Below are 11,920 nucleotides of genomic sequence, written 5' to 3' on the forward strand. Positions count from 1 at the left end.
TACATTGTATACCACCTAGAAAATTCTCCACTGATCTGGTCAGCCTGTATGTACTATATCTATACCATGTAGAATGTTCTCCATGAATTTGGTCAACCTGTATACATACACATTAAAACAGTCATGCATACAGTACATCATACATATGTACATAACTACTAGTGTGTGCATTTGTGACACCATCCCCCATGGGAAAAAGAAAGCCTTGCTGTAGCAAGGGTTTCTTTTACCTTCACAATTTCTCATTGTTATTTACAACGAATGTGAGGTAAAGTCCAAGTCAAGCAACAACAATCACATACTATCACATGCCTTTTGAATAGCTGCATTAATTCCATGTTCTCTTTTCATGGATACCATTTTAAACGATATTGCTTGGATTCTCGCAGCTTATACAATCATATCAAACTGTTTTGCACACATTAATGAATATATGCTAAACACATACACTGGAAATGATATGCGGTGAAAACTTTTCACCCTTAACTTCTACTCTGCTATCCACTATCTATGTCACACCAACTGACTTTCTGTCATAGCACTCTTTCAACGTGTTGACATGGCACATTTTCTGTTCTTTGCGTCTGTCTGGCGTACTGGTCACATCATTGAGTTTCTTTTTGACACAGTATGGGCCACTGAACTTGGCTTTCAGTGGTTCACCTTGTATGGGCAGCAGTACAAGAACTTTGTCACCTGGGTTGAGAGTTCGGGCTTTGGCATTTTTGTCTGCCTTTCTCTTCATAGAGTCTTGTGACACTTTCAAGTGTTCCCTAGCTACCTCACAAGCCTTGGAAAGCCTTTCACGAAACTTTGACACATAGTCAAGTAGGTGGACCTCATCATCTTCAGTCATGAATTTCTCTTTGATGAGCTTCAGTGGGCCCCTAACTTCATGACCGTACACCAACTCAAATGGGCTGAAACCCGTCGACTCATTTGGGGAGTCCCTCGTTGCAAACAGCAGGAAAGGGATGCCCTTATCCCAATCCTCGGGATACTCCTCACAAAATGCCCTAATCATTGTCTTTAGGGTCTGGTGGTAGCGCTCCAACGCACCTTGGGACTGGGGATGATAAGCTGACGACTTCAGCTGCTTCACACCCAAACGATACATCACCTCTTGAAATATGCCTGACATGAAATTTGACCCTTGGTCAGACTGCACTTCCTTGGGCAACCCATACCTAGTGAAAAACTGCACTAGAGCATCTACCACAGTCTTAGCAGTAATGTTTCGCAATGGGATAGCCTCTGGAAACCGTGTAGACATATCCATGATTGTCAAGAGGTACTTGTGACCCGACCTAGTCCTAGGCAAAGGTCCAACACAATCAACTAGAACCCGACTGAATGGTTCTTCAAACGCAGGTATCGGAATCAATGGTGCCGGCTTCACTGAATGCTGTGGTTTACCAGCCACCTGACATGTGTGACAAGTCTTGCAAAACTCAGCCACATCCACATTCAACCCTGGCCAATAAAAATGCCTCATGATCCGATCCTTTGTCTTTCTGACGCCTAAATGGCCGCCAACAGGTAACTCGTGAGCAATCCTCAAGATCTCACCGCGGTAACTAGGAGGGACAACAACTTGACGGACCACCGTCCAATCCTCATCAGCTGGCCTATGGGGAGGTCTCCACTTCCTCATCAAAATGCCATCTTTGACATAATAGCACTCAGGGACCTTTTCAACCTCAGCCTCAGAACACGCCGTCTGAGACAAGCCTTTCAACTCAGAGTCTGCCTGCTGTGCTTCAACCAAGGAAGACTTGCTAAACAGCCCATCACTGTTAGCCTTGGAGCCTAATACAGCAACCCCATCATTCAAATCCTTGAAAAAGGTTTCTGCCAACCAAACACCGGAATTCTCCTCCACATCAACAGAATCCGCATCATCTTGAACAGCTCTACGAGCCTGAGACCTAGTCACAACACAATCTGGGAAAATTCCAGGAAACTCCTCCTGCAACTGCTCAGTTTCAGCAACCACCACTGGTTTATCCGAAACAACTGGAGACGCAACCACCTTGTCCCCAGCCAAGTCATTCCCCAACAGGAAGTCAATGCCTGCCATGGGCAACTCAGGAACAACTCCAACAGTAACAGGACCAGAAACTAGGTCACACTTCAAATCCACTCTATACAGTGGCACTGACATATAACTGCCATCAACAGTCTGAATCAAGACTTTTGCATTCACTGCACTATCTGGTGGAAAAGTCATACCACCACCCACCATCAACGACTGAGAGGCCCCCGTATCCCGCAGGATGACCACTGGCTTACCTGCCTCACCAGAAGTACATGGGGTCACCTCCCCATCGAACAAAAAGCTACGATAGCTCTCATCCACCTGCTTCATCCTATCTTTGAATTTGGGAGATTGACTTTCAATGGCCTGTGTTTCACTGAACGGGACACTGTTTTCGGGTAGGACACTTTTTGACATAACAAATCCCAAGTCCTTCTTTGTTTTGTTTTGCAACTTCCAACACTGTGACTTTACATGCCCTGTCTTATTACAGTGAAAACATTTGATGACATTTGCACTTGTACTGGACCCTTTGTCAGATTGAGGCTTTGGTGCCAATGAAGTTTCAGAACTCGTGCCTTTTTCAGAACCAACATTCTTTGGACTGCTCGACTGAATTTTGTCTCTCTTATTTCCAGAGAAATTCCTGAAAGGTGGTCTGTTGTCATTTCTGTGGGTCAGCTCATACTCATCAGCCATCAAGGCTGCTTTATGGAAACTTGTCACTTTGTGATCATCCAAATGTGACCTCACACTGAAAGCAACACTCTTTTTGAATTCTTCCAAGAGAACAACCTCACGTAGGTTATCAAAGTCCTGATCCACTTTCAGGGATCTGTACCACCTATCAAACATCATTTCTTTTTCACGAGCAAACTCAACATGTGTCTGGCCTGGTTTGCGGTACGAATTTCTGAACTTGTGTCTGTACGCCTCTGGCACCAACTCATAAGCATTCAACACTGCTTTCTTGACTGTAGCATAGTCACGTGATTGCTCTTTTGAGAGAGATGAGTACACATCGGCTGCTTTGCCGACAAACACACTTTGAAGGAGCATGGGCCAAAATTCCTGTGGCCAGTTCAAACTGTCAGCCACCTTCTCAAATGACACAAAATATGCATCAACTCTGTTTTCTTCAAACTTTGGCACCAATCGAATGTTCTTGGCCAAATCAAATTCAGAGGGAGCCCTTTCATGATTTCCAACAGTCTGTGCATGAGTCAATTCCATCTCACGCAATTTCAGTTGTTGCTCCATTTCCTTTTCAATTCTCTTCATTTCTATTCTTTCCTTCATTTCTAATCTCATCTTCTCTTTCTCCATTTCCAATCTAGCAAGTTCAAGCCGTGTTTGATCAGAAATTTGAGCTTGATCTGGAGTGTCAATTTCTTCTTTGAGCTCCATGTGACCAGCTACTAAGTCAAGAATCTCTGCCTTTCTTGCACCTTGTGGAACATCTACATTCAAATGCTGTGCAACAGCAGTCAAATCACATTTGCGTAACCTTTGCAAATCTTTGAGGGACAAATCTGTCCTCTGAACAAATGCCTGAACATCCATTGTACTGATTGACATTGTTACAATGTATAACACACAATATACAATTGAACAATCAACTCAACTGGTATTTTGTCTGTACCAATATTCTGGATTCCGGAACGTTCCAAATTCTAAGTTTTGGCTTAAATTCACTTCCCGGACAAGCCCCCAATTTTGTTACGACCAAAATCACTCTGAGAATGATCGCACAAAAGAAACAATCAACTGATGTTCAGGCGGTTTATTAACAGTGATATTGTGGGTACAGACTGGTAATCGGTTTCACATCAGTACAATAATGATCAATAGAAACAAATATAGTCAGTAATGGAATCACTTACGTACGCATTACACGCAATATCCCTGGAAATGTCCAAATACGATGCTTGATGCACAAACGAATGATCCGCGATGCACTGATGAATGATTCCTCTGACGTAACTCCAGAGGTACAGGTTACGATAGTCCACGGTATAGATCCGGGGTAAAATCCACGATATACGTCCACGGCGAAACGTGCAGAGTCCAAATGTTGTGACGACCACGTCCAGTTGATGCGTTGAATGATGATTCACTTAATATTGTCCAGCTAGGAATCCAGCCCGTCACAGCTTTTCCGTAGCAATGTCCATTGACATAAAAATATGGAGTCTATCTTCAATGTAGGCAAATTAATTATCTGCAGGCAAAATGTCTCCCAGGCCTTATCTCCACAAACATAACAGGTCAGCAGGTAACACAGGACTGACTATAACAAGTCGCTTCAGAGCCAGAAGTGACGTAACTCTCAGAGCAGAGGTGTTGGGTACTCTGCCTACTGCAGAATTTCTCTAGCTTATATACTATCTATTCACCCCTTCTAGCACATTCTATAACTCTCTCCAACCTACTAGCCAGTCTAAGTTCCAGGAAACCTGGATGACTCACTGCCTAACTATGTACAAAACATCACTGCCAAGAATAACTACCAATCACATTGGGCTACAGGGACAGTGCCTCACTCAGCCAAATATGTTAGCACTTCCCAGAACATTCTGGAATGGGTGAAATCAATCTAGATTGAGTGAGCTATAATGTATTTCCTCTTACATGCATGTACTGTATAACTACATTGTATACCACCTAGAAAATTCTCCACTGATCTGGTCAGCCTGTATGTACTATATCTATACCATGTAGAATGTTCTCCATGAATTTGGTCAACCTGTATACATACACATTAAAACAGTCATGCATACAGTACATCATACATATGTACATAACTACTAGTGTGTGCATTTGTGACAGTACCCAAAAGTACGTTGCCATGGTAATGGCATATTATGGGCAAAAATGGTTACAAATCTTGCGTCGTGAACTCCTCCCACAGTTTTTGATCAATTTTTATGAAATTAGGTACAGATGTTCGTCTGAATATGTTAATGTGCAAGACACATATTTCCGCAGTGGCAAAAAGTGCGTTGCCATGATAACGGCATGTTATTGGTAAAATATAGGGCAAAATGCTTCATGGCAAAACTGCTTCATCAGTGTTCTTCCAATTCTCATGGAATTCATATTGAATGTTTGTCTTAGGATATAGGTCAGCATGACACATTTCTTGACAGTGACAAAAAGTATGTTGCCATGGTAACAGCTCACATATTATGAGCCAAAATGATGGAAAATTTTGTGTTGCAAACTACTTCCTCAGTTTTTGCCCAATTTCCATGAAACTTGGTACAGATGTGTGCCTTTGGTTGTAGATGTGCAAGACGCATTTTTTGACAGTACCCGAAAGTACGTTGCCATGGTAACGGCATATTAATGGCAGAAGATCAAGGAAAGATCTTGCGGATTTAACTACTTCCGCAGTTTTTTGACCAAAGCTTATGAAATGTGGCACACACCTTGATCTTGGTGGGAAGATGTGGAAGACATATTTTTTGGACGTGTCGGAAGCTGCGTTGCCATGGTAACGGCATATAAATGGCAGAAGATCAAGGAAAGATCTTGCGGATTGAACTACTTCCTCTGTATTCGACTGAAGCCCATGAAATGTGGCACACACGTTGGTCTTGGTGGGAAGATGTGCAAGACATATTTTTTGGACGTGTCGGAAGCTGCGTTGCCATGGTAACGGCATATTAATGGTGGAAGATCAAGGAAAGATCTTGTGGATTGAACTACTTCCTCAGTTTTTGACAAAAGCTTATGAAATGTGGCACACACAATAGTCTTGGTGGGCAGATGTGCAAGACATATTTTTCGGACGTGTCGGAAGCTGCGTTGCCATGGTAACGGCATTTAAATGGCAGAAGATCAAGTAAAGATCATTCCTTGGGTAAGACTGTCGTCACGGGGCGGGGGTATTAATCACCTTAAGTGATATTTCTAGTTTGAAACTGTCATCACACATTGTCAAGACATTGTACTATAGACCTACATTAGGAGAACCATGCATTATGGCGGAGGCATATCAGTCGCCGTAGCGATATATCTAGTTTCGTTTGCTGTGCATCAGTGAGTAGTGCGACCTGCAGAGTTGGGCAACCATTTGATACCATATGATATCATAATATATCTTTATGAAGAATATGTCCTATGTTTGCCCGTAACTTTGGTTGAAAATGACTTTTTTCTGTGTGTGTGTGTGTGTGTGTCTTTGCCCTCTGCTTTCTTCTAAATGTTACTTTTTGTCATTCAAAAACATTTCCCCAGATCCATGTCCTAGAGTCGGGGAAGATTCACATCTACAGCCGCAACCAGGAGGACAACACATCGAAGTATCCAGACATCATTTCAAGGTGAATGTTTTTTATTTTTATTTTCCTGGTTAGAATAGAGGGCAAAATGGGACAGAGTGTTGGAGTGGCATGATCATTTGACTAGATATTGTGTAGAGCTGTCTTGATAATTGATACTTTTGGTTGTGTAACTGTTTCCAGGCTGAACTGTGGGGCTGCGTATTCTGTGAGAAATGAATGTACAATGCTGTCTTTGATCGTGATATTTCATATATAATGTTTACAAATGCAGTTGATTTTTAGGTCATCTTGCAAACACTAGATGTGCACAGCTGTCTCTGAACTTGCTATTTTGTACTGTGTTTAAAAACAAAGTTGATTCATTACTTATCATCATGACCCCTTGGCATAGTTTATTTAAGACAAGTTGTAGAGTCACTAAATTGAGACATAGAGATAAAATATGCTATTACCTTAACTTTTATAAGTCCTTCACTTGTTAGTGATAATAACTTTATGCATTTTGCGTGTGATTTTTTGTGTCCTTAATTTGCCTATTGAAGACAAGTTGCACGGTCACCTAATCTTAGTCATAGAAATTAGAATATGTTGTTATCTCAACTTGTATAAAAGTTTTGTTTAAAAGTTTGAACATTCTGTATGTGATACTCTATATATTTTTACCATATCACTGACTTGTGTGGAATAACAGCTGATAACTGAAATATGTCAAAAATAATCATCAAAAACTTGGGAAAATTTCCTCACCCCCAGATTACCGTCTGCCCTGAAGGAGGGAGTGAAGTCCTGCATCTTGGACTCAGAGGCGGTGGCCTGGGACAAGGAGAAGAACCAGATCCTGCCTTTCCAGGTCCTGAGCACCAGGAAGCGGAAGGATGCGGACGCTGGCGACATCAAGGTCCAGGTCTGCGTCTTCGCCTTCGACCTGCTGTACCTCAACGGAGAGGTGAGCTCGCCAGCCAAACAAATTTTTATCCAGCTTTTGCAGAAAGTTGTTAAACATATTCTATCTCTAGATAAAGAGACTCATGCTACTACTGTAAAAGTGGTCATATTTTATTCTTTGTGCTTGGCAGAATAAGATGAATTTCGTGTGTTTTAATTCTATGGTATCAAGTCATTTGTCAGAGAAACATATAACATACAAAAAAAAAATATTTGTGTGTTTCTATTTTCGTGCTGGTTTCTTGTTATATGAAATGTGCAAAAATTTCCACTTTTACAACTGTTCAAGTCATTAAGTGATGCAGAGCGGCCAATTCTTCCAGATTCTGTAAGAGATGAAAAAGAAACGAGATGATAATGTCTGACAAATATTTTTCCTGAAATAGCAGCCTAATTTCTTTCACATCTGTTTGTGCATTTGTTTTTCAGTCGCTGGTCAGAAAACCTTTGAGGGAGCGCCGTGACCTCCTGAGGTCAAACTTCCAGGAGGTGGAGGGAGAGTTTGTCTTTGCCAAGTCTATGATCTCATCCAATACAGAGGATATTGGAGAATTCCTTGATGAGTCGGTCAAAGGTGCATTGAAAAGTTTTTATGTTATATAGGTTTTTTGGCATCTTGTACAAAATTAATTACACTGCTAATTTATAATATTTTGAAATATACATAAAGAGGAGAAAATTGTTCTTGACATATGTATATATAAGCAGAAAATCCCAGAATCACAAAATAACTGGATAAAGCAATTAACATAAGATTTGCAGGTGGAGGTAACTCTTTTTATTAAAAATGCATGTCTATTGTTGCTAAGTCTTTTCTCTGTGATCAGGACATTTTAACTAATATGTTTGATGAAACCCTGAGCAAAATTAATGGTGACCATTGGTCATTAATATTCCTTTGCATAGTGGTCACATCTCAGAAATGTATCTTACTAAAGTGTAATCATCTTTAAGGTGTACAAACAGCATTCAATGTTCCCCCCCCCCCCCCCACACACACACACACCTTTTCCAGGTAACTGTGAAGGCTTGATGGTGAAGACACTGGACGTTGATGCCACGTATGAAATTGCAAGACGGTCTCACAACTGGCTCAAGGTTAGTATCCTAGGTATAAGAAAGTAAATTTGTTATGTTAGTATTCGGTCATGCATGGTACTTGAGATAAGCTTTACATTTGCAGATGTGCGAGCTCAATATTGTGATGCTATTCAGCAATGATTTTAACTTTTCACCAAAAGTAACTTTGTTTCATTAATTTACTAGTTGCACTTTGGAGACAGGCATTGCTTTGGCACACTCTGTCCACCAAATCACATTCAGGGAAAGTACCGTTTTCCTCAAACCATTGTTTATTTGTTTTCAATGTCTGGAAATTTACAGCTGAAGAAGGACTACCTGGAGGGTGTTGGAGACACGCTGGATGTGGTGGTCATTGGGGGCTACCAGGGGCGCGGTAGACGGGCAGGGTCCTACGGCGGATTCCTGCTGGCTTGCTATGACGACGAGAATGAGGAATTCCAGTCCATCTGCAAGGTAAGATGGAGTTGGAGGCAAAGGAGGTGAGGAGGGGAGCAGGAAGAACAGAAAGAGGAGGAGGAGGAGGAGGAGAAGAAGAAAGTGGAGGGGAGGGGATGAGAAGGCAATGGTGGAGAGGGTTGAGTAGAAGAAAGATGAGAGGGTAAGGAGGAGGAGGAGGAAGAGAATGAAGTTGAAAACAAAGGAGGCAAAGGAAATCCAGGAGGAGTGGGATGATGATAGGGGATGAAGTGGTGCCCTGGTTATATACCATGATGACAGCTTGGTTTTAAAAAAAAAAGTATACCTAGATGTGTCATGTATGTGTTACAACAATTCAAGAATGACTCTCATGCAAGAATGATAGCTCAGAGCTCAAAAAGAAAAGGAATTATTCTTAAAGGTGATGAATTTATGTTTTGTTGAGGGGCCATCACCCAAGAGTTACTAGCATCAGCAGAGGAAAAGTGAAATAATCGGTGTGGGCAAATATTTGTCAAAGTAAAAGCCAACAAGATTGTCTCTAAAATCAGTGGTATCAGTATGAGTAATTTTAGATCAAAAACAATATTGCAAGCATCTCATCTCATCATATTCCTACTGCACAGTCAAATACTTTGTAATTATAGAAATCATAGTTGATCACATCAAGAAGGATGTCACTAATGTTATGATAGAACAGCATAAAGTTTTCTCCAGATGACCGACCATCTCCACATCAATCTCTATCATTACTCTCTGCAGATTGGCACCGGCTTCAAGGAAGAGGAACTGGAGCAGCACACAAAGTTCTTCCGGGAGCACGTCGTGGAGAAGCCCCGCCCGTACTACAACTTCGACTCCACCCTGGCCCCGGACCACTGGTTCGATGCCGTGCAGGTGTGGGAGATCAAAGCTGCCGACTTGTCGGTCTCGCCCGTCCACAAGGCAGCTATAGGAATCGTGAGTAGCCAACCACTGATGCTCTCTCAGCTACACACAATATACAGCCTTCCTTCATTTGCCATTGATACTCACAGTGCATATGAGAAAGGCTGACATCAAAATTTTCGTCAGCCATCTTTCATTCATATCAATCAATCGGCCGGGACAGAAGTAGTAAGCACACAACCAAAAACAACATCATAAGACTCCCAATACTCACCAGGGAAGTGGCACTTTACAGTAAACACTCATAACAACATCAGCAGACAGCACTGTTACTGATGTGTTTTTTTTTTTTTTTCTATTTTCATGTTTCCCCCTTTCATGATTATTTTATGCAATAGCCAGCAAATGTAAGCAAAATTTTATTTCATACCCTCTGCTTCTGCCGTGGTGCCTACTTGTTTGCCTCTTGTGATTTCCCCCTTGTCCTCTCCTCATAACACAGACACCACTTTCCCAAAAGAGCCGTAAGGTATTTTTCAAAATAAAATTTTTTGTGTGTGTTTGTCGCCAACTGCAGGTCGATCCGGCCAAGGGGATATCGCTGCGATTCCCGAGGTTCGTTCGAGTTCGGGACGACAAGAAGCCGGAGGAAGCAACCAATGCATCACAGGTGAGATTAACTCATTTCCTGCTAGACTCGTAAAGCTCAATGGACTCGGCACGGGCAATGGCTTAAACATACCATATGGCATCATTTTTTTTTTTTTTTTTTTGTAACAGCTTTTCCTGTCTGCCAGTAGCCTAAGTCAACATTGCTAAAGTTGAATCCAAAGGGATCAGAAAATTCCTTGAACGACTTACTTGAATTTCAGTTGACACAATAGAATTAACGCATGTTTTTATCCATCTGGTATAAAAAATTTTCTTGGACTTACATCAAATTTTTTGACTTGTGCAAGGTCGATATAGGCAAAGTTACCTGTATTTCCTGTAGTTCTCAAATGTACAAAGTTGGTGGGTCGGACAAGGAGGGAAATGTATGTGATGGAAAATAAGGAAATCAATTCAAATGACTTTCCCATTGTTCAAGAAATAATCTTTTTTGGCAAGATTCATAAAGGTGATTTTCATAATTTCACATCATTTGGTACATAAATCGAGAGCTCCGTGTTTAGATTTGTGAAATTAAAACTTAAAAAACAAATTACACTGAACAAGGATGATGACATAGCAGCTTCATCGTAAGAATGCATGAGGAAGAGGCTCACATATTTCAGAAATGTAGCTATGTAATTCCGTTACAATACCGCTTGCTTAACCAGGTCACCTGTGTAGAATTTATGCGTGCTTTCTTCTTTTGTTCTGCCTCCTTGAGCCCCCACTCATTCATTCTTACATTGAAGCTGCTATGTCATCATCCTTGATTATTGTGATTTGTCATAAATTTTGAAGAAAAAAGAATTATTCCTAATCCCAATCACTGTAATTCTGAAACCTGTACCCTGTAGATCCAATTTATAGTTGTTCAAATGTAAAAGTCTGAAAATCATCTGTAGTTCTCTTTTAATGCACATCAGTCCAGAATAGTGGAAAAAAAAATTTGCAGGCCCTGCATCTCACCATCATTCAACACAAATTTCCTGTACTCATTCACAGGTGGCAACTATGTACCGAAGTCAAGACCAGATCAAGAACCAGCAAGGCAGCAAGAAAATGGCAGAGGAGGATTTCTATTAGATTTTTATCCCAAAAAAAACAAAAAAGATGAAAAAACTACATGCAGCAGTCCAGCAGTGACCACCTATTGAAAGTGAAAGAAGTGTCGGACACGTGCATCAAGTGTCGGAACATACCATGTTATGATTGCTGCAAAATCAGAGACAAATTTGCTGACCCTTGGACCGGATTAGGTTTGTGTTTGGTTCTTGGGTTTGCAGCCATTCCTTTGGCCATTTACGGCCACGTGTTTGAACAGCAGGCTGCTTTGTTGGCAAGTGAGAATCAACACACCAAAGTTTTCATCAACAAGCAAAGGAGAAATCCACTGTAAAGCAGATGACGTTATATTTGCATCACACAAAGTTATTTTTGTGGTGGATTTGCTATTCTAGATCATTAAAGTTTATATAGGATTTATCACATTACATGGAGAGTGTAGCATTTCATGAATTCTGCCAAATCATCCAAAACATGTCAAATGATTTGCACCTTTTGAACTAAGCTGAAGTCTGACGAATTACTGATATAATGAAATTTTTCA

General features: G+C 41.1%; 1 protein-coding gene across 1 annotated transcript in view; it reads left to right on the forward strand.

Moving 5' to 3' along the window:
- The window catches only part of LOC139739742 (DNA ligase 1-like), a 31,228-nt gene extending 19,831 nt beyond the window's left edge, over nt 1–11,397 (forward strand). The window contains exons 15-22 of the mRNA XM_071650346.1: nt 6,281–6,366; nt 7,081–7,273; nt 7,702–7,846; nt 8,288–8,370; nt 8,656–8,808; nt 9,535–9,732; nt 10,238–10,330; nt 11,317–11,397. Coding sequence (XP_071506447.1) covers nt 6,281–6,366; nt 7,081–7,273; nt 7,702–7,846; nt 8,288–8,370; nt 8,656–8,808; nt 9,535–9,732; nt 10,238–10,330; nt 11,317–11,397 — 1,032 coding nt within the window. The remainder of the gene's footprint in view (nt 1–6,280; nt 6,367–7,080; nt 7,274–7,701; nt 7,847–8,287; nt 8,371–8,655; nt 8,809–9,534; nt 9,733–10,237; nt 10,331–11,316) is intronic.
- The last annotated feature ends 523 nt before the right edge of the window (nt 11,398–11,920 follow it).

The sequence above is a fragment of the Diadema antillarum genome, unplaced genomic scaffold (assembly GCF_040938485.1).
Source record: "Diadema antillarum isolate AM-2024a unplaced genomic scaffold, OU_Dant_1.0 seq00000814_RagTag, whole genome shotgun sequence".
NCBI lineage: Eukaryota > Metazoa > Echinodermata > Echinoidea > Diadematoida > Diadematidae > Diadema > Diadema antillarum.